We start from the raw sequence: 24,173 nt of genomic DNA, 5'->3' as shown, positions 1-24,173 counted from the left end.
ATTTCTCAGCAATTACACAATTTCTTCCAGAATCCTTTGGCACATATTTTTTATTCATACAAACAGACACTTGGGTTGTCATTATTTTAGATTCTGTAAAAAGTCATTTTGAGATCGTTACCAGAACTGGAATTTATCTTTAGTCTGAAATTCAATACAAACGTTCCGGATACTTGTTGTATACAAGAGTGTGTCCCTCATTTCCTGCATTATGGCAGAGTGTTCGGGGTTCTTTACTGTGCAGGGTTGACACCATGAACACTTATGTGCGTTTTGGTTTGGACTTTGCAGGTGTGTCTCAATCAGATATGATAATTAACATCTGGTATAGACTTTACCATTTAAAAAAAACATGACCCAGCAAGGGCTCAGCCATAAGCCTCTGAATCAGTTTAAGGACGTTCCACAGTTATGTTTGTGCGCATTATGATCTGCGCATAGTTTACACTCTGCGCGCTGACGTCACAATGGATGAACAGGTGATTAATTAGCTGCGGGCATGAGCTGATTTTTCTCATCTTCTGCACTTTAACTGCAGATCCGATGCGTTATTTCATGAAGCTAAAAAATTGAATTATTCCATAGACCATTCAAAAAACAAATTCTCTACAATTTCAAAATACTTTACTCTGCAGTGCTGCCAAGAATCACGAATATTACCCCGAGTTTGAATAAATGGTAGAGTGGTTTTGATTTTTTCTTCACATAGATACAAAGCATTCGGCGCATTTTTGGTGTTTTAAGAAGCACATTTGCTCTAATGAAAATGCTGATAGTTTAAAAACAAGCACATGAACCCCTTTTTTAATGTTTGTACCTCTTAGGTATACCTTCCTCTACAACTCTGCAAATTTTGGTGAAAATGACATGGATTTTGAATAAAGTGCAGCATTTATTGTACGTTTGTAGTTTGTTACTGAAATTTCACATTTTTTAGATTGGGATTTTGTTATCTTTTACGCCATTTTTAAGAACTGACACTACTGTTAAACTTAAAATTGCAAACAAATAACACTATAAATAGATTCTCCATTCTAACGATACAATTATTAACTCTCTTGCGAAATTTGATGACTTTTTCATGTATTTGGACTGAGTTATAGAGAATTAAACTCATTGTAGTAATCTTGGGCGGTCTAAAAATGCCAAATTCTTTTGAATGCGCCATTCTTAAGAACATCAATTTGGGTGAACTTTGAAGCTCTATAACAAAAAATTAAGCACATAGATCTATGTTAATTTTTGCATATTTCGAATATTAAGGTTCTAAAGTATCTATGTGCAAAGTTTGGTGAAAATGACATGGATTTCACTTTAACTGTCGTGTAGGGTCGTTTACAGCTCACGAAATAAACTTCCTACACGGAGGGAAACTATAACGTTCTAACGCACACGAACTTGAAAGTCACCACGACGCTTAAATAATCACCACGAAGACCTTGTCTTAAAGTTCCAACCAATAAAGCCTTGTTGCATTTATTCAATGGATAAAGATCGACGAGCAATACCAAATGTCGAAGTGTCACTTTATTCCTAACATAAACTTGCGTGTGAACACGACTTGAACGTAATGTGTGAACACTGCTTGAGCTTATATGACGTAGGTGTAGGTGTGTGTAAACAGCTGAGTATGTGTGGCACTGTGTGTGTGGCACTGTGTGTGTGTACCACCTTGCGCGTGTGTCACTGTGTGTGTGTAGCTGAAACAAATAAACATAAACATAAATTAATAAGTAAATTGTATAAGTTAAATTAAATTGTCTTACATACACGCATGAATACTTTATGTTATTATACTTGTTTAACTACATGATAAACTCCAAATGTAATATAAACCAAAGTAAATTATTTGTGGACTTATCTTTCAAATGTGAATTGGGCTCTAAATAGTGATTAGATGCGTTAATGATACATTGATCATAACTTGTTATTCATGATCTATTCTATAAATTAGACAAAGAGATTAAACATCAACCATAAACATTAACTAAATACATGTATACTTCACACATGAATTATTCCTTTAACTTTTCTGTAGTACAACAACTAATAAGATCTTAAATCTAAACTTTCGTTTCTGTCTCTAAATGACATTCCTATAAACCCCGTTCACACTGACTTGAATCAGTGAGAATTAAGTTTGTGTAGGAACAGATCCTCAAACAGTGGTTTTCTCTGAAACTCTGCTCTGGAGTCTGATTCATCACCAGCCAGAGAGTGGCCTGCATCCCCTCACACACACTGGTATTGGTGTATTGCATGCATTGAATGCACAGTGTAGGGCTTCCCTTTGTGAGGAGATGCGAGCACTGTCCAGAGTATGATGATGAGTCATAAACTCCTTCTCGCTCTAAACTTACTTTCACTTCTTTCCCTAACTTGACTATATACACAATATGTGATATATAAAATGATGCTACTAATGAATACACAATCTATAACTCAAAACAACTTATCCCAGATAATATACAAGGATTGAATGAATCTTAAACTAAAATGAATCTATCATATAATAGAACATACATTAAATGTAAATTATATCTTGCTTGGTGTGCATATTATGCTGCACACATAATTATCTCGCATCACAGAAACATATATATACTCCATGAGAGAGTTGGTAGAATTATTGACCAACTTGCAATATGTATCTTCTAAGTGAAATCTTGCAATTAATACATTAATATCTAATTACAACATTATGCGATATAATAAATGAGAATAATTAAACTCACCAACTGTTATATACCCCAAAATGATGAATTTCTTGTCAACTTGCTGTGAGCTTCTTCAATAGCAACTGCATCCAACTTTCCTTTTCTAAGCAATGAGCTCTTTGTGCAAGTATGATGCCCACTCCTTGGGCTTGACCACAGATATGCAAATTAGGGGTTACACTCCTAACATGCCTAATAGGGGTGTTACTCATATATTCTTAAAGGTAAATTTTGGGAACTAATTCTGACTGGTAGCCGCCGTAACATGTGGAACGTCCTTAAACATCTTCAAATAGCTGGATCACAGCCACATGCTACCAAAGTTTATTAGCCTTTTAATGTAGACTCGAGACGCAAATATTCTTTTGCAAAGATAATCTCTTGGGTTTTCCCCCTCGGTGTTTATTTGTATTGTGCTCTAAAGTATGTGTGTGTATGTAAGATATTTAACACACTTAATGAATAAAATACTAGTACTTTTGTCTGGTAGTGACCTGTTATGTCCAAAAAATGTAATGCAAGGCTCAACCACAAACCTCGCAATTAAGAATTTTCCTTTGAGCAGCTGGATTACTGGTGCATGCTGCCAAAGTTTATCCCTTCTGCTGTGGAAAAGACAGGAAAATTATGTTCCTTTTCTCTGGGATGCATTATAATGATGTAATGTTATTTCTATTCCACCAGCCCCACTTCGACGAGGAAGAGAGTCGAGTGCAGAGTCTGTTTGAGGATATCAATGGTAATGGTACAGAGGGCGAAGAAGATTTTTCAGATACGGAGGATGAAGACGAAGATGATGATGAAATCCAAGGGTAAGGTCATCAGGTCACAGGAACAATACACAATGTCTCCAGGGCCCCCATGACATGAAGCTTATGCTATGGTCATATATACCTTTAAGAACACCATACAAACGATATTTATACACAGCAATAAATGGTATTGTTTGTAAAGGTATATGTGACCAGAGTATTAGCATTTGATTATGCGGCTGATTTCTTTGACTAGTCATTCATAATCTTCAACTTCTGCACTTCAAATATCTTTTGTTTATGCTTAGTTCCTTTGGTATTCTTATCTGCAAATGTAATGCCCTTTTTACACAGGATTTTCTTAACCCCGGACTATCGCTAACCCCGTACTATCCTTAACCCCGTACTATTTTTTTTCCTTTTCACACATGCCAAATTGTTATTGCTAACCCCGGATAAGGAATGCTTGCTTTTCACACACGAAACTCGCTAACCCCGGACTAGTGGTTTTTGTCGATCATTCGTAGTACAAGTACTTCACTCGTACACTTTTTACACACGCTACAATTTCCTTAACCCCGTACTATTGCTCTTAGCACCGCAATTGGTGGGATAACCCTGCTTTTTTGCAGGGCCAAATAATCCCGTACTATAGGTGGGGTTAGCCCACTTTGCAAAAATGCTGTGTAAAAAGAAAGTGGGCTAAGCTTAACCCCGTACTATAGGTGGGGCTAAATTGCCATTTAGCCCCACCTATAGTACGGGGTTAAGGAAATTTTAGCCCGTGTAAAAAGGGTATAATGCTATATTGTTGTCAATGTGAAAATTATTTTACATGGTGATATAATAATAATAATAGGCATTTATATAGCGCCATCTATCTAGAAATAATCTATTGCGAGGCACAGCGTTACTTCTTTTAATACCCCGGCTTTAGCTTGAGCTGCCTTTCAGCGTTCAGTGCATTCAAGGTATTGATCCTGCCGGGTACCAATTCACCTCTTCTGGGTTGAGTGCAGCACAGTGCGCATAAATTTCTTGCTGAAGGAAATGACGCCATTGCTGGGATTCGAACCCACAGCCCTCTGTTTCAAAGTCAGAAGACTAATCCAATGGGCCACAACGCTCCACATATAAACAAACAAACAAAATAGTAATCAATGCAATAAATTGTAGAAATCAGCATCATGATCAATCGTAAAGCCTTATCTTATCGGACCCAGTTATTAGGTGTGTATACCCTATAGAATAACAACACTATAGATTGAAAAATATGAACTGTGCTGGAAATCAGAAATTCCTAAACTTGCTATCATAAAATCTAATGAATTTGTATGTCATGTCAAAGAAAAAAATGTAGCCTTTGTTTTTACAAATTGGATCAGTCATGCATGAATGTTTATAAATCACTAAATGCATATTTTCAGACATCTCTGCAATTATTGAAACATGACTCGCATTGCTTCAATGATCATGGCTTTTTGTTCTTATTTCTTTCTGAGAGATTACATACTATCCTGTTGATTGATATACAACTCTTACTACTTCGATAGGTATTATTCATTTGGCACACATTTTTTTTTATAAGGATATGACTGACTGCTGTTGCCTTATTGAATTTAGCCCAGCACACACATTGCGATTCGATTGCACCAAGAACAAGTTGGCAATCGCATCTCAATGCAGTTGCTTCGCAGGCCAGTTGCACTTATTACAACAGCTCTGCAACACACTGTATCTACATACGACCTCCTCCATGCACTGATGCAAGGTCAATTCGATGCAAAGGTTTTTTGCAAACAGATCCTAGTGCAATCACGTTGCTTAGTATGCGTTGAGCTTAAGATTTGATTCACATTTCTTGTCAAAATTAATGAAACAACTAAAATTCTCAAAATTTTTTATCACATGAAAAGAAGATTATGAAATATTTCATATGATTATTAGGATATTAAGGGTTAAATGATGCAAGTATGTTAAAAATGGGAACTAAACTTCATATTTGTTTTTTGTTTTTTTGATCAGGTACAATGTAGAAAATTCATACTTAGAAGAAAAGGAAGATACCTGTAATGCTATGGCAGAGGTCGCACTTCACACAAAGTAAGTTGGATATGATGATGATGGTTGTGGAGGTGGGGTATACTTTCATCAGATTGTTTTCACTCACTCCTGTTTGAATGTGTAGTCATCTAAGCTATATCAGCTGAAAGAGGTCTCCTTAAGAGGCTGTTCTCATTATGTTTTCTAAAACTAGTTTACTGGAAACCGATTCAGGAAACCACTTTGGAAGATCGCTTTGCTAGCGTTCTCACTTGATCACACGAAAGTGGTTTTCAAAATCACTTCACGTAAATCGCTCTCAGTGGGGTGACACGTTTCGCGCGAAATTCGAAACCGCAGCATAGGCATTCTACACCTGTGGTGTGGAGTAGCGCGCTCAAAATGTGCGAAGATCGCTTCCCGAAGAACGGTTGTGTCCTCACGCTAAAACCACTTTTCCGATGCGAAGCGATCTTGAAAACTACATCGCGAGGTGGTTTTCCAAACTGGTTTGGAAGAGCGCTTCGACCGTTCTCACTTAGCGTTAAACTAGTTTCCACTAAACTAGTTTCCAGTAAACTAGTTTTAGGAACCAAGTGAGAACAGCCTCTAAGTTTGATAATGAATGGTCTATTTTTAGGTGGTCTGTCTTTGACAGATCACCTCTTAATTTCGTCAGAATTTTCTTATTATTTTTTTATTTATTTTTAACGATTTTTTTGTCGCCAAGATATCTTGAAATGGACTTGGTCAATTTCATTGAATTTTATGTCATTTATAGGATCTGTCATGGACACATCAGAATAAGCTTTTCAAGGTCATCAGGTCATGATGACGTCAGCTAGGCGCCATTTTGTAAAATCACATTATCAATCATATCTCCATTATCAATTATCAAAAATCGATCAAATTAACATCACATCAACTTCAGGTCAAGGGTCATCAGGTCATGTCATCAAAGGTCACCTGGAGGTCACGACGCGCGCGTCAAAATTTTAAAATACTCAAAATCACTTTTTGACCAAAGTACGTTTCAGGTCATTCTAAGCATTTCCACGCGTAATGTCTTAACGCAGTGCAAAAACACCGTTTTTTTTTTACATCATTGCATTGATGATATAATTCTGAGCAATTTGATACCCAATTTAGCTCTCTACGACCAATAATAACGAAATTAACACCCGTTAAAATTTGCAGCACGTGTGCGCACGAGCTCTCACTATAGGCCATATATGGGCAAAAACATGCCTATTGAAAATTCACTGTAGCTCTTTAAATAGTCCGTTGACCCCCAATTTTTTTTTCATATATCGATAGAGTATTAGTTGTAGATTTGATTTCATGTAACCATTGTCCCTTGATTTGATCATGACGTCATCAAAAAGGCATCGGAAGTCAAAATATCCATTTTCCTTGTTATGACGTCATAATAATTATGCAAATTAGGCTCTAACTCCGTGAATATTGGTCAATTTTCGCCCAATTTTCGATATGATGTAGCTTAGGTCTTACTCTTCATGATTTATTGCCTTTATTTTTCATTTTAATAAACGGATCATCCTGAAAAATTTCAAATAATAAAGGCATGTCATTTTTCCTCATTTTGCGTGTAATCTCTATGGGACATGACTTTTTCTCAAAACTAGATTCGACATTTCGTGAGCCATATCTCCATTTTTTCTTGTCAGTTTTCCCTGAGCTATTAATATGGTGTAGCTGAGATTCTAAGCTTTCGGAAGTGTGCCCTCCATTTTTTTATCGGATGCCGGGATCATGCCCGTATTTCGCTTGCAAAATTAGAATTGTAATTCTCAAATTTGCTTACGTGTAAAGTCTAAGGGAAATATTCTAGCTCAATCGGTTAGGCATCAGACTTGCATCTCATTCAATCATGCGGGCAGGGGTTCGAGTCCGTGGGTGAACATGATTTTTTTTTTTACTATCTTGCGCACGATCAATTATAACAATTCTAATAAATAATAGCTAATATATTGCAAAATAAAACAGATTATAATTACCTTTTTTCATATTATATCTATCTAGTCATATCCATCTGCTATCTGTTATAAATCTATATTTCTTTCTATCTATCTATCTATCCATCTGTCTGTCTATCTATCTACCTAGATGACATATATGTCTATCTCTGTCAAATATATATCTACCTGTTTGAATATGTCTCTCTCTATCTATCTATCTATCTATCCATATATATGTCTATCTACCTACTTTGTATATGTATCTGTCTATCTATCTCTCTCTCTCTGTCTAATATAATATATCTATCTGTTTAGATATGTATATCTATCTATCTATCTTTCTATATATCCATCCATCTATCTGCCTGTCTCTATCTATCTTTCTATATGTATGCCTGTCTCGCTATCTATCTATTTCTCTTATATATATCTATTTGAATATGTCTATCTTTCTATATCAATCTATCTGTCCTATCTATCTATCTTTATGTCTGTCTATCTATGTTTTATTAATATAACCACCTATTATTTATCTCTCAATCCATCACTTGATCCATCCATCGCTCCATCCATCTATATATATAATCATCTATCTTGTATACATGTATCTGTTTGAATATGTATGTCTGACGATTGTCATCACCACATTAATAATCACATTTAGCAGTGGTCAAAATTTATTCTTAGGATGTCTACGATCAAGATTATCAATCATATCTAAATGATTCATTTCATACATTAGCCGACACTGAATGAAATATCATGACAGACCACCTAATCTGTCCTCATGACGAATTAAAATCTAGTTTTTATTGTATTTTGTATTAAGTTATGATAAGCATCGATAATTGGTTTTGTATTTTGTATGAAGCACTGGATAGAGCCCACCCCCGTTAGAGAAATGCTCACAATTACACATTTGATTTCTTGACCTCCATTTGTTTCAACATTCTGTTTCAATAGAGGTAGAGGTTGCAGATTTTCTTTTAAAAAATAAAAAATAACCTATAAATTTGAATTCTCCATATGCACAAATAAATTCTGTTTCTTTGTGCACAGGGCAGCTTTTCTCCCATTAATAGAAGAAAGCCAAGATTTCTTGAAATTTTATATTTTGTTTTCATGTTGTATACAGGTAGTGAAACTGAAAGAGTTGGTTGAGACTACCAAGAGTGTTATTATTAGCCAATTATTAAACAATTGCATCTTTTCAAACATCCACACTGATTCAACATATATTTTACATTCACATATTGTCTCTATCTTTCTTTTTTGCACAGGGCAGCTTTTCTCCCATTTATAGAGGAATGCTATAATGAGGTGTATCGGCTGATGGACTACCCAGCCCCTGGTATCCGCAAGGCTGCAACTGTGTGTTCAGGTCAGCTCTGCTGTACTCTAGGACAATGTGGAAATATGACTGTGTCATCACAAGCAGATGGTAAGTCTGGTGTAGTTATAATAACAAATTTGTTAAAAGTAATAATTACATTCCACTTATGTATAGCACTTCAAGTGGGAGCAAACTGACCAACCCAAGTGTTTGGTCTCTCATGGACTGTGTGTTATATATAGCATACCTTATTTGCCGGCGTAAAGGCCGCGGCGGCGTATAAGCCGCACCCCCGATTTTGCGAATCATCTTTGAAAAAAAAAATGCATGACAGAATTCCCGGCGAAGTCGGACAAAATCTTGGTTGGAAAATTGTTCAACAATCGCCGCAGAATGGGAAATAATGAACACGCATGCTTTAATTCTTCTTACTACCGTATCTTTTTCGGAAGGCGACGCAAGGAGAATAATCCACCATCTACGTGAAGAAGCGGCCGTGGTAATCAAGCGCTGCAGAGGTAAACGAGAGCTGCGGAGGTAAACAAGCGCTGCGGAGGTAAACAAGCGTGGCGGAGATAAACAAGCGCTGCGGAGGTAAACAAGCGTGGCGGAGATAAACAAGCGTGCGGAGGTAAACAAGCGTGGCGCGGAGATAAACAAGCGCTGCGACGGTAAACAAGCGCGGCGAATGTTTATTTCTTTCAATTAACGTCTTCTTTTCTTACAAATAAAGTTGAATAAATACACAAGCACGGGCGGTGTTTCAATGTTTGTTTTTATTGAAGTCAACGATGTCGTATGAGAGAAATAAAGACCGAGAGAGAGGTAAAGACCAAGTGAAATAAAGACATTGGCGGCGGAAGCCCAAAAAATTAGAGGGGTCTACCTGAAATTTTGTGGACAAATGTAAAATAATTTGACAAGCAAAAAAAAATAATAAAAAAAAAAGTTCATCAACCTAAATTTAAGGGGGGGGACAAGAGACATTTTAAGGGGGGTCCACCAGAATTTAGGGGGGGGACGCAGGAAACAAAATTGACAAGCAAAAAAAAAAGGTTTAGGGGGGGATCGTCCCCCCCATCTCAATTTTTTTGGGGGACCTGCATGCCCCCCCCCCCCCCGCTTCCGCCGCCTATGAATAAAGATGAACACTGATTCTTTCTTGGAAGTTTGTGGTCTTGAAAAAGACCGTTATTAATTCACGCACAAAGCAATTTCAAATGACATACCTTGTCATGTTCCCTCGATCTCTTCCTGAGCGGGAAAATATTGAAGGCGGCATGATATCTTTTTTTAATACTTACGCTATTTTTCCACCTGCAATAGAATATTAAATTGCATGCAAACATCGTGTATCACCGTGTCATTATCGCACGCAAATCGTGCATCATCATTTACTATTGTCAACATAAACATGCTCTATCATCATCATCGTCGTCATCATCATCATAATCCAGAATGCCTAACAAGTTAAAATCTAAATCACTCATCTCAATGTTGTAACTTTAATTATCATTTTCAAATAGCAATTCATTGACACAATCGTACTTATATCATTATTGTCACCATTATCATCACATAATTCATCCAAAATATTATTCACAACCAACCAACCTAATCAGATCATCACCACTACCGCCATTTCCCGCAGCAGACCACAGCACACATCGCAAGGTAGGTTTTTATTATTATTTATTGGCCGATGAGACTTGGAGATGCAAAACAAAAAAAAAGATCAAAAGGTAAATATTTTCATTTTATTTTCCATTACGATCGATGACGATATAGGCCCTAAAAATAAATTTGAAAAATGTAGAGCGAGGTGCTGGTGCAGCTACCGGTAATCTTCCTGGCTCCTGCAAGGAAGATAGAAATGAAAACATGTTAAATCAATGTTCCACATAATTTCATAAATAAATAGTAATGACATTCATTACAATTACAATGCTTTTTGTCGACAAAAGTCTACCAATACATGTCTTGGATCGGCGCGAACAAGCTGCCTGCAATTGGCAAGTACCCGCGCGCAGCTACGTGGCAGTATACGGTACGGTGCGAGCGCTAGCTGATCTAGAGCGCAGATGCAGGCCCCGGGCAGAGTCAGATCGCTGGCACGGTCTCTGAGCTCTATTGCGTTTATGGAAACAAATTTGCACCTAAGCAGAATTAAATTTGAGAAGTAAGATATCACGTACCGGTACTGAAAATGTTTGATTAAATAAGTCAAGATTTTTACTGTTTCATCCTATAAACGCGCTGTTTTAACTACCATTACAATGAAAGCGTCACTGTAGTCCCATACATACACACACACGATGTTTTGACCACGTATTCAGCGTTCGCTGGACGCGGCTTTTGACTATCGTCACGTATAGGCCGCACCCCGACTTTGCTTCATTTTCTCATCAAAAAAAAGTGCGGCCTATACGCCGGCAAATACGGTAAATTGTTTGGATTACCAGTCGGTAATCTTAAATAAATCTTTTTGAGGTAACATAGAGAAAAATAAGCCTATTCCATTCATGTAGAGAAACCTTCCTATGTGAAATCTATAGGCCTATATAATGAAGACACAGAGGTGGTCTTTAAGAGCAAGTTATCTTCATGGACAATTTCATGTTTTCAATAGGAAAACCCAATGGCCCAAAGTCACAAAGCTAGTTTTTAAGACCATCGGTTGTACCCATGGTTTATGCAGATTTCCTGTATGAATTACGCTTATATACCAGGTATATTAACAAGATGTCCAATGCTGATGTGCGCTTTTGTCACAGTACACCAAATTGATGCCTGTTGTCATGGTTAAGTATGCTTATTTTATTCATGAGTCCACTGTTTTGAATTAATAAGTCCACTCTTAAAAACAGTGGACTCATGAATAAAATAGTAAACTTAAATAGTTTTCAAAACCACCTTTGTGAATTTGGGCCATTATGTTCAAGAGAGAAACCTGATTTGTAGACAGGGTAGTCTTTCTGTACAGATAGACACTACGGCAGGTTTGACTGTATCCTTGAGAAAGAATCACATATCCTTGTTATTCTGAATCACCCCAGTGCTATCCGAGATGCTAGAGCAGGTTGTGCCTCACTTTGTGGAGAACATCGACTCGGATAGTGAGAGGTCGGTTGTCATAACAACGCTGGAAGGGATGAAGGAGTTACTGGAAGCCATTGGTCCGGAGGTTGTCAAACATCCAGAGTTCTTCACCGCTATCACAGGGTCAATCAAGAACGTTCTACAACAGAAGGTGAGTCGAGATATCATCATTCATCATTGTAATTATTGCAGTCAGCATTTTCACTCTTATGAAGAGGGTTACTGACTCTCCCACCATGATGTCGGTCCCTCCTTCCACTTTTTCCTGTCTGTGTATCCTCCTTGTTCAGACCAACTTGATTGCTTGCCTTCTTCTACCTTATCTTTCCATGTAAGCTTTTGTCTTTTCTTCTCTCATATGTCATCCACTTCTACATCCCATGCTCTTTTTCTAGGTTCATCATCTATCCTCACATTTTGAAATACAAGTATTTATAAATAATTTGGTTAATATATGCATGTGTAATAATAATGATAATAATAATAATAATAATAATAATGATAGAACAGTTCATAGTTCTTTGCCCACCATAGACATAATCCTCTTGTGCCACATTACTTCAAAGGTGCAACCATGAGAGGGATTTTGCATAGAATTTGCTTCTTCAACTCACAATAGCTTCATTTGTTTATGGTATTTAATGCATTGTGTGTAGACTGATGTACACATTACTCAAGCACCGCGGAACGGTTTTGAATGTGGGGAGTTGAGGGCTGACCATGCAAAAATTCCCAATAAGATGCTAATTTTTACGTTTTACAGTTTTGGGGAAAAAGTGGGGGTTTGATATGGCAAATTATTCCATAATTTTGTAGATGCGCAGGCAAATGCATGATCTCCTTTTGTAGTAATCTTTAAGTGTTACCCTGGTCTGTGAGAGTAAATCTTACATCTAGTCAATCTCATTTCAATATTGCCCTAGACTGCTTGCCAGGATGAAGATGAGGAGGAGGAAGAGGAAGACGAGGGTGAGCAGGCAGAGAAGGATGCGATCCTCGTGGAATGCGCTGGTGATCTCATCCCGACCATCATCAAGGCATTGGATGGCAAGCAAGACGTAGCGGTCTCCTTGGTTACCGAGATGCTTCCATTACTGGTTTCCAGGACGGTAATTAAAGAAATCACATTTAAAATAAAGAACCTCACCATGTGGTTTAGCTCGGTGACTTTTTCCAGTTGGTCGGTCGGTTGTCCAGGTTGGAAATCCTGCTTAGTCCCCAGCTACAGAGGTGTCATTTTCGGAAGCCCACATTTGGTGTTGAAGCTACATGTAGCAACCTAATTCATGTTTTCATCATAAATGCATGTATAAACTCCAGAATCGAAATCGCCCATTGAGAATTTCAAAATTCTGAATGGAATAAGTTCATGGATATTTTGGCATGCATGTAGTAATTTGATGAATTTAGAATTCTACCACTATAGTCAGGCAGCATATGTCATTTACTTCGACAAATTGGCTAAGTCTGATTTTTCACTTTTATGTGATTGGTGACATCACAAGGAACGACTTTCTGCTTGATGACAAATTTCTAATGGTCATCTTGACCATGTTAGTGGTCAAAATGGGGTCAATAGGGGTCAATTTTTTTTAATTTGCCCCGATTCTATCGAGTGACACATCAAATTGTTTGTCTTGTTATACTGAATAAAAAAGTGTACACAACTATATACTCTTGACCTCCTGTTAAAAGGTTATGACCGGAAATGTCAAAGGTCAACAAACTTTTGTTAAATGGCAAATTACACTGGTGTTATGAGAGCTCATATTTTTTGTGTTTTTATGCATGTGTGTACATTTTCTTTTCGATTTTGATAAGTCCATCGTCAGAAGTCCTTATCCAGAAGATTCAAAGGGTCAAGACAAGGTCAGGGAAAGGTCAAAAGGTCAACAAACGTTCATTGGAAGCCATAATACATGAAATTATTAAAATGAAAGACTTTAGTTACTACAACTTACGATACTACTTCTCCCTCTTTTCCTTTCAGAAAAAGAGCTGTCCTTCATCGGACAAATCATTTGCTTCTGGTATCCTTGCTGAGACTGTGTGTGCCATGAAGGGAGGAATTGCTCCCTTTGCCGAAACCTTCTTGACTATCTTCATCCGTCTCACCCAGGATAGCGACGAGGAAGTAAGGAGCAACGCTGTCTTTGGTCTGGGTGTCCTGGCTGAACATGGCAAAGATATAATCTACCAGTATCCTTTGGCAACATGTTTATCTAGAGTTGTTGCTCTCCACCGAGGTGTGTGGGTCATAAAGCTGGTTGCAAAGTTACACACAACCTTGCACATGAATGGAACGTGTTCTTGGATGGCAAGTCAGCTACATATGGTTATATTATATACAGGCATGACATTCTCCCAACTAAAATCAAAATTCAGAATTTTTGAATAATTTTTTTTCAGATTTTTTTTTTAATCCTTTGCCCAAGAACATTGTCATGCTGTTTTTTACTGCTTTTTAAAGTCATATAATAAATCTATCATGCAGACTCTCCTTGAAAATCACTTTTAATTTCTTTACTATGCGAGAGCTTGTAACCCCGACTGGGGCACCTCGGACTTAGCAACCCTAGGCTATTTTTCAGATTTTTTTTCAGATTTTTTTTCAGAGGAGAATATGCATGTATATAGCACAACAAAGGGTCTCCGTTAATCCATAAAGTCGTACATAACTCCAAATAGCTCTATGAAATGGCACCCGTGTTTAGTAAGTGGGTACCCGGTAAGATAAAATTCCTTGAATGCTTGAGTGCCTTGTCAGGGTAGCCATGCTAATGCTGGGTAATAGTGTGTAGCACCTTAATAGAAACTTTATATTAAGTGCTATATAGACTTTGCATGTTATTTTATAATTTTGACCATATTTCTCCTAATTCTTCTTCCTCCTATCTTTTTTTTCTTCATCTTCCAAATTTCTTCTATCTTTTCCATTTTCCCCTTGCATCTTCCTGTCCTCTGAGTTCTCCTTTCCATCCCCTTTCTATATTACTTCCACTTTTATTTTCCACCTGGGCTCCATCTTAAAAAGAGTTAAGATCCATTCCACCTCACCTGTATGGAAATCCATCTATGTCTTTTATTTTTGGCTACAGGAAATTTGCAAAATGTTCTTTGTAAACAAGGAGAAGCACACTGAATTTTTAAGAAAATGATGGATGTATGAAAATATGTTATATCTAGAAGATATTTTGAACAAAACATGCATTTTGTATGTCGGCATTACTAGCTTTCCATAGTTACTATTGGTTGGATCAATCGCAACCTTTATAAGACAGGGCCCTTGTTCTTGACAGCGACAAATACTCTCAAGAAGGTCCCAATCATAAGGTTTTGAACATACATATTTTAAGGAATTTCCCTGTATTGTTGTTGTGTATCAACCCAAATAATAGTTATTTGAACTTTGACGCACGCCTGACCCCCAGACATTTTTCCAGTATTCTTCGTATCCTATCAGACGTAATGGGACGGGAAGCCAATGGACGTGTTATTGATAATGTGTGTGCCAGTGTGTGTCGTCTCATCACAGCCAACCATACTCTAGTTCCCGTTGACCAGGTATAAACAAAAATTTCTTTCTCTTTGGAAGATAAGTTTCAATTGTACTGCTACTTTTGATCAAAAAACATTCTGCAAATTTAAAGCAGCAATCATGTTTCTTTAACACTGTGCTGTCAACATAAATTTTATATAGAGCTTAAAGGAAACCAAAACCCAAGAAGAGAAGCAATCTTATTGGAAAGAGTAACATGAGAGGAACAATTTAAAAAAAAGTTTCATCAAAATCGGTTATGAAATAAGCAAGTTATGGACGATTAAAAAGTCTTGTTGTACTTACTATGTGGATCCTCAAATTGGCAAACGTGCTTCAAAATGGCTGATTTTGTGGACAACTCTCCATTTGTTTTGTACACATATTTTCAGATTTTCCCCTTTATTTTACATATTTCACACTATCTCCTCCTGACCTTGACATATGTGGTGTGGATTATATTTTCCCATGACATATGTTGTGCTCAGAAGGAGGCAAGATGCAATTTGAAAGATACTGAGAAAAATCTGAAAATTTGTGTACAAAACAAATGGAGAGTTGTCCACAAAATCAGCTATTTTGAAGCACGTTTGCCAATTTGAGGATGCCCATAGAAAGTAAAACAAGAGTTTTCAAACTCCCATAACTTGCTTATTTCATAACCGATTTTGATGAAACTTTTTTTAAATTGTTCCTCTCATTTTACTCTTTCCAATAAGATTACTTTTCTTCTTGGATTTTGGTTTCCTTTAATACATCACAACAATGTCTCTTAGTTTGTTAAAATTAGATGACTCATCACATTCTGACTTGTCCGTATTCACTGTACGTGTTTACTTCACCAAGTGATGCTGTTCGTGTATTAAATTTGTTTAACCCCATATAGCCCGGGCTACTTTGAGATTGCATAGTCTGAGTTGTTATGTAACTTTGGAACCACATATCCCCGCTTCGCTAATAAGGGGCAAAAATACCCCCCCCCCCTGGCTGGATAGGGTCAAAAGAAAAATAATTGTTATCGCAATATACAATAATTTTTAGTGTTCCTATTTTATGACAAATTCTTGGATTCAAATACCTAGCTTCTTTTACAGAATTTATGACATCAAATAGAAAGTATTAATGGTTCAAGGCTGCATAGATTGCATAGTTGGTGATGCAGTATGATGAAGTACAGACCATAGATGACAGGAGCAGAGGAAAATCATGCTAACTGACGAAGGTCTTATGAAGCTTGCATGTTTTTTATCATACCCGCCGAGACATGGTATATCAAAATGCTGAAATGCACAAAAAGAAATTGATTTGGTAGTCTTCAGACAAGAGAAAAGGTGTTTTTTTTCATAATCACTAAATGTCAACAGTTTGGTAAATGTTTGCTTGCGATGCTGGCAAGCTTCATCAGACCTTCAGCAGTTACTGATACAGCATGATAAGGCATTAAAATGAGATCATAGTGTTTTGTGTGACTTTATCCGCTTGGGTATTATTGACTTGTTTGCGTTGAATCTCTTGCAGTTGGTGCCGACACTCCTGAAGTACCTCCCTCTCCGTGAGGACATGGAGGAGAACTCTACGGTCTATTCTTGCCTTGGAAAGCTGTATGAAGCCAGTCAGGTCACCTTAGTCCAGTCTCTCCCACAACTCCTCAACATCTATGCACAGGCGCTAACCACCCAGGAAGTCAGCGAAGGTGAGTCTTGAAGGCCTTTTCACATCGTTCCGTGCAAGCCTTTTGGGTGAATTGCGGGAAATCACCCATAACCAAGTCTGACTTGCATGCAAGATACTGACAATGCCGGTGACCTGTGGGCAAACTGCGGGTAGCGAAAATAGTTACCTGTAAGTCACACGCATTGGGTACATGGAACAGTGTGACAGATCTTTACTGAAGAACCTGTCAATAGAGGCAACTTGAGGGAGACATTGAATGTTGTCTTTATAGAGAGGTAGCATGTGAGGGCAGATATCTTTAGTTAATGTTAAGGTGTGGTTGTACACATCATCCCTCTACTTGAAATTCTTCATCTACTCTTTGTCAAACTTTCCATCTTTTGAATGAGGTATTTAGCCATTAATACTTTTCCAATCCCCTGTTCTTACCCTATCGTCTTTATTCATTCCAGTATATACTTCAATATATTTTTTTTTAATGTATGAAAATACAAGTTTCCCGTTGCCTTTCTTAGATATTGTATATATCCTGTATTGAAGATCGCATTGCATTGGTCCAAAGTGCTAGATAATATTAACAATGTTAATTAAGTTAACAATATTAATTTAGTGACAAATCACAGTGTAACCTAAAATAAGAACCTCCTCCCCCACATGAACCATCCACATACCCATTTTTCATCCCTAAGGGGCTCCTCCGGTAGAACAGTAAATCATTGGGTGATTTCAAGTATGGTGTTAACCTTTTGGTGTTGGTGTTAGGTCAATTTTTACACCATTATAACACCAAAGGTAAAATGAAGATGGTCCTGAAAAGTCACTCACTAGTTGTTGAGATGTCAATAATGTGATCTTGATTAGTTTTACAAACTCTGAATAAGTTTTGGAGCTAAGCGGGGAAGCAATCCAAATTTCAACACCAAGGCAAACACCAGACTTGAAATCACCCAGTCTGTTGGGTCACTTCTATTTATTCTTGTAATTTGTCTCTGATGAGTGCTTGTTGAAGAGCTTCAGTATGTCTGTTTTCAATGCTATTTTCTTATCGTGCAGTACTGAACACGTATTGTCATGTTGGTGCAAGAATGGCCTTTACACAATACTTTCTTTCTTTTCTTTTTTTTTAATTATGTTTTTATTGTTTTCATAAATAATTACAAGAAATCACAGTATTTACATAATTAGACATGATCGTAAACAAACAAAAATAAAACAACAACATTGATAAAGAAAAAAAGAAAAAAAAATGGCAAGTAACATAATTCAGAACAAACTAAAACAATTAGAGTCTGAACACATACGTACAACCAATATATCAGGTAATGAGCCGTGGCAAAATATTAACCTGTGCTTGCGGGGTATACAAAAAAATGCAACGTGTTTTATAAGTGAACTTCTTCAAAGCTCAAATCTCTATTTTTTAAAATGTAAAGCGAGCTTGTTTCTTTTTTGGCCGTATAGTATTCAGTTTCCCTTTGAGATTTGATAAAATTCTTGGCATGTGCATACCTGCCAACTATTCTGATTTTGGCAGAATTTTTCTGATATTTTTTGGTAATTCAGTATTGTGTGGAATATAACAGCAGTGTGTGATTGATATTATCCAGGCTAGTTCTAAGAAAAGATGGTGTAGAATTTAGATCTTGACTGAATTTCTTGAACTTACTTGCATCAAAGTTTATCTTACAGTCACACACACATATCCACACTCACTGGAGCAGGGGAAAGGGGGGAGGCTCCCCCACTCAGGCGCTCCGTGCCCTTATAGCATTGATACTGATTTTTTATTATCAAAGGTTGGCAAGTATGCATGTGTGCAAAATGCACTTAGCAGCATACATAAGTGCATTGCACCAATGTGATGCATGAAAATTTTTTTGCTAATGGCGTTCTTGCATCAACATCATACTACATGGTATTGACGATGCATCCTGGGTAGGGAACCTATGCTAATTGCAAGCTACAGCAGCTGATTGATATTTATTTCATTTTCCTTTCTTTTATCATTGCAGAAGTAAGACTGACCATGGTTCATACCCTTCAGCTTGCAAAGAGCAAGCAACCGGATGAGTTCAGTTCCAGCGTATCGACCCTCCCACCAGAAGTCGTCAATCTTCTTAGTAACCTCCTCATGCAAGCAACTTAAAGATGATCCTTCTTCATTTATACATATCGCATTGTGTAATTACGCATTCGATTATCGAAATACAACGCACACAATGATCAATACAATGCAATGCGCAACATAGAGCGTAGTGATGAGGTCATGAAGAGCTATATGCAAGTCGCATTTCTATGATCAAACTGATCTTATGTAGTGAGACCCCATTGTGATAAAAGTGAGGTGATTTGCACAATCACCTTGTATTTATGGGGGAGAGTAGGTAATGATAATTATATTGGATGGCTTTATTTCATGGAATACCAATAGTGTTCTACTCATTGGGGCAAATGTTGCACTTGTCTCTCAATTCATGGAATATTTCCCCAAACTCTTGGAATGTCTCTGTTGTCCCATTCTGAGCCATCCAATATGATGTAATTTTATTCTATTGGACTTCAGTAATGATCAAGGTTTCAAAACTTCTGCAATGTCTCTTTCTATCATTAAAGCAAATGAAAGTCCAGGCAAAACAATGACAATTAGTCCAAATGGTCCTATACGGCTGTAATGAATGTACCAAGTGATACCAGTTAGTAAAGAATTTGCATTTAATCAAAATAACTCTATTACACTTGTTGGTTATAGACACAGGGTTCTTTATACCACATTTTAAAAAAATATCATTCCCTTTCGAAATGCAAGTGGAAATATAGAAATGTAAAAACATGATTTGATATTTTCTATCTTTCTTTTTCTAATCAAATGACAGTGACTTTCCTTGCAAATATGTGTGTGGAAAGTACCATAGAGTAAACATGCTATTTGGGTAGGTGAATTGTGAACAATGAGTGGTGGAACCAGGCAGGGCGGCAAGATGCACACGCCCCCCTTATATTTTGAGAATTTCCCCGTCAAACATACATACATTAATTAAATGATATAGCTAAATCTAAGAGATTTGCAATTTCCGCCCTCTCTATTTCAAAATCCTGGATCCATCTCTGTCATTGCTTTGTATACAAATTACAAGTACGCAAACATTTTGATGTGGGATTGGGTGAGTGTGTATGAGTGTGTGTGTGTGTGTGTATGAATGCTTTCTTCCGAAGTAAAGATGTCATTATTTATGCATGTGCAATATAATAGATACTAGATGGTGTATTACATGTAGGTTAAATGCCAGTTTCAGTGAGTTGAACGTTTATCTGTGATTCAAAAATATTTCAGGATTGCTACTTGAGTACTTGCCCGGTATTAGCTATTGTTCATGTAAAGTGGATGAGTGTCCAGTCTTTGAACCACACGGTCCAGGGTTCAAATCCGAGCTCGGGACTTGCATCCTTAAGCATTCATTTGCCCTTTTGTAAATAGATTAAAAATAAAATGGTATTACATAAAACAAGTCTGAAAAAAATTGCCTCATTATGGGTGACCTTTTTTACTTTCAGGTTAATTCATAAATGCATTTACAATGATGATATGTGTGACACTGCATAAAACAGCAAGTGAATAGTGTGGGGTATAAAAGGGATGGATAGTATGCCCAAATCAAATGCAGAGCTTGTAGACCACTTCGGTTTGAAAACATGAATTTGGAACCACACAAGTGGGCATTATTATCATTATTACTTTAGATATGATATGTAGGGCAAGTACTCAAGTTGATTCCCCCTACTTTCAACATCATATCAGTACAGAAACTTTAAAGGACTATCAAGATGTCAAGAAGTCGACAATCATAGAGTTGTATGTCAGCATGGCACAATTATCGTGCCACCAAGTTGACTTGGTCATCGAGGTGAGAAAAGTTATCTTGCCAAGTTTACATAAAAAGTAAATAGGGAGATTTAATATAATATCCACAGCATGCACACACCACATGCAGTTGGAAGGGAAACTAGGACCCAGCATCCCTACCTACAGATCAACATCCACTTGTGCGCATGCTGTGGATATAAAATCAGATCTCGCCATTTACTTTTTATTTGTCAACATGGGGAGATCTCGCCCTTTCCATAAATCAACTTGGCAACAAATCATATCTTGGCAAGCTGACGTACAACTTTTCATATGTCGACTTGGCGAGATAACATGTCTCACCTAGTCAACATATAACTTTGAAGATAATGTATGTTGCTATATTGACATAATAATGCTATTGTGTCGACTTTGAGAGATAAATTTTCTTTCCATCTAAACATGTCAATGGTACTTTGAAGATTCTGTATCTCTATGGCTTGATACGAGGAAGGGTGCCTTTCACAATGCTGTTCTTAAAGGTACAATTGACCTTCCAAACAACTTCTAAGTATTTCATTTGATATTAAGTAAAAGGGAAATTTTACTTAATATCAAATTTTATTTTTTTTTTACTTAAAATATTAATGTTAGCATAATATAGATTTATTAATAATGATATAGATCTATTTATAATTACATTTTGGGGATAAAAGTTTAGTCTACCCCCTGCATATTTCATATTAAGGTTGGATCATCAAGAAATTTGATTTGCTGTCCATATTCACATTGTTCACAAAGTCATTTGTAATGCAATGAATAGCCCTGTGAAACGACTCCCAGCTGCCTTGACTAGCACATGTTTAATAGGTATATCAAGTTTGATTTATATGTATTAATATGGCAAAGATAATTTGTGCTTGTGTTACATATCATAGAATGGCTTCCAACACTTAAATAAAGTGTGAAATTAGATTTATAACGAGTGCATATTTTTTGCAAAGTATTCAATAATGAAGAAAAACGTGTGTGCAGGCTCATGTGGTGGCCTTAAAATTAGATATTTGTAGGTAAGAGAATGTATTTTGAATGGAAGAAAATTTGTATTATTGCCAAATTATTGAATTGCTTTTTTGATGAGGTCACAATTACACAGGTTATACAACTGTGTAATGTTGTCTCGTGAATGTCTGCAACATCAGAATTTTTTTCTTTTAGAAGAAATTGGCTATGATTTATGTTGAATTTATGCTTTTTCTGTACTTTGTCAATCAAATTGAAAGCTTTGTAAGCTATGCTTTTAATAACAGCCATTTTGTGTTATATCTTGTTATTCAAGTATTTTCAGGAATGTGTGAGATTTACTGTGTGATGACTCCAATGGGTTGACCACCAGAAGGACTAGGCTAAAAAGAAGAAAACGAAATTGAGAAAAGTGATCTTTGATAATTTTCTCCCAAGGAAATGGGCAATGATTGCTTCTGGTATTTGATATGAGCTTAATGAGACTCGTACATTTGAGAAATGAATAGATGTGTATGTGAGAAGATTGTATTATGCCACTTTTTTTTAAATGTTTATGTCACTTGCAAGGCATTTGCTTGTTCATAAAAAGAAATAAAAAAGAAATGTGCGCCTATTTTGAGGTCATAACCCCCCCCCCCCTCCTGAACCTCAACAGCAGGCTCACACCAGTGCCCAATGGTGTCTCAAATGTCAAATTTAATTTCTAAGTTAGGTTAGTAAACTTTTTTTTAACAGAGTACACAAAAGCAAGTAAAATGCTAACCATATTCTCCAAAACGTTCCACCCTCTCGCATTAATAAATTCTGATTTTACCACTGATGTACTTATATTTTATTGACATAGTTGTGAACAAGGTCCAAAAATACGATAATCATGATGTTGATGGTGATAATTATGATGTTGGTGATTATGATGATGATGATGATGATGGAGATGATGATTAATGATGATGTGATGATGATGATGATGACGATGATGATGACGAGTATGATTATGATGATGATGATGACGCCCCGAATGTGCAGTTACCAAATGTGTTGTAACAATTACTGCACATTTGATAATTTACCAAGATGATGATGATGATGATGATGAAGCTGCTACCACTGTGAAGACGGTGATGATAATGATGGTGTTGGTGATGCTGCTGTTGATGATGAAAATGGTAGTAGTGGTGACAAATATAATAAAGGTGATAATGATGGAGGTGAAGCCATGCGTCTTGAACTCGACACGAATGAATGTACAGTTACCAAATGTGTTGTAACATAGTTACTGCACATTTGATAATTTACCAAAATGTGCCGTAATACACACTTCATTTTGGTAAAACTCGCAGAGGTATGTTTGCGCAGAAACCTGATTGTTCACTCTGTGTCTAAGAATAGAGGCGAAAACAAACTTATCTTCCTGTAAATTTCTCATACTTTTAGTCTATGAAAGTAAAAAGATGCCCTGTAACTTTTATAAAACAACTTTGCCACCCGAATGAGCATCTTAACCATAGGTAAAACACAACTTTTAGGTTATTTATTACCAGCTGGACATGAGGACATAAAATGAAAATAAATGCAAACAAAAGTTTATTGGAGACGTCTCCCGTATAGGCCTGGTCACACCGCCCGAGCGTTGTTGGAGCGGTCGTGGAGCGGTAGGGAGAGAGGGTTGAATTTCGCTCACAAAATTGGGGAAAAATCGAAAACAAAAAAACAACAATCGAAAATGGTGAACAGTAGCGAGCGGTGATGATATTTTTTTCTTATTTTCCTTCACGAACTTTGTCCACCCCGGGGGGGGGGGGGGCACTTCCATTCACGAGAGGATACCATGCGCGACCAAGGGGTCTCGAAAAGCATCCTAAACACGTAATTTCCATATTCTGAAAATGAACCCCTGAACAAGTATTGGCGTGTGAAACCCTACCCTTAACAAGTATTGGAAACAAAAACGATACTCTTGGCAAATATTCCCTGAAATGGACCCCTAAACAAGTACAGGAATGTTTTATTGTTACGGTTCCTTCGGTCGTCGGCTTTACCTTATTTGGTTTAGTACGACCCCACTTCTACACCTCGTGCAAATCGGACTCTAAACACGAAGTGTTGGGGCAAAAATGACATCCTTTATAAAACATTTTAATTTTGTTTTATCATCCCCGCAAATTAGACCC

The 24,173-nt window shown here is 36.9% G+C and overlaps 1 protein-coding gene across 1 annotated transcript in view; it reads left to right on the top strand.

Moving 5' to 3' along the window:
• LOC121408023 (importin-4-like) overlaps window positions 1-22,285 on the top strand; it is a 48,941-nt gene extending 26,656 nt beyond the window's left edge. The window contains exons 17-25 of the mRNA XM_041599326.1: window positions 3,402-3,529; window positions 5,495-5,572; window positions 8,772-8,932; window positions 11,881-12,074; window positions 12,847-13,032; window positions 13,914-14,122; window positions 15,355-15,487; window positions 16,980-17,154; window positions 19,148-22,285. Of these exons, the coding sequence (XP_041455260.1) occupies window positions 3,402-3,529; window positions 5,495-5,572; window positions 8,772-8,932; window positions 11,881-12,074; window positions 12,847-13,032; window positions 13,914-14,122; window positions 15,355-15,487; window positions 16,980-17,154; window positions 19,148-19,281 (1,398 nt within the window). The 3' untranslated portion in view covers window positions 19,282-22,285. The remainder of the gene's footprint in view (window positions 1-3,401; window positions 3,530-5,494; window positions 5,573-8,771; window positions 8,933-11,880; window positions 12,075-12,846; window positions 13,033-13,913; window positions 14,123-15,354; window positions 15,488-16,979; window positions 17,155-19,147) is intronic.
• The last annotated feature ends 1,888 nt before the right edge of the window (window positions 22,286-24,173 follow it).

The sequence above is a fragment of the Lytechinus variegatus genome, chromosome 2 (genome assembly GCF_018143015.1).
Source record: "Lytechinus variegatus isolate NC3 chromosome 2, Lvar_3.0, whole genome shotgun sequence".
Classification (NCBI taxonomy): domain Eukaryota; kingdom Metazoa; phylum Echinodermata; class Echinoidea; order Temnopleuroida; family Toxopneustidae; genus Lytechinus; species Lytechinus variegatus.
The sequence above is the reverse complement of the archived record's forward strand: the minus strand, read 5'-3'. Positions and strand labels throughout refer to the sequence as shown.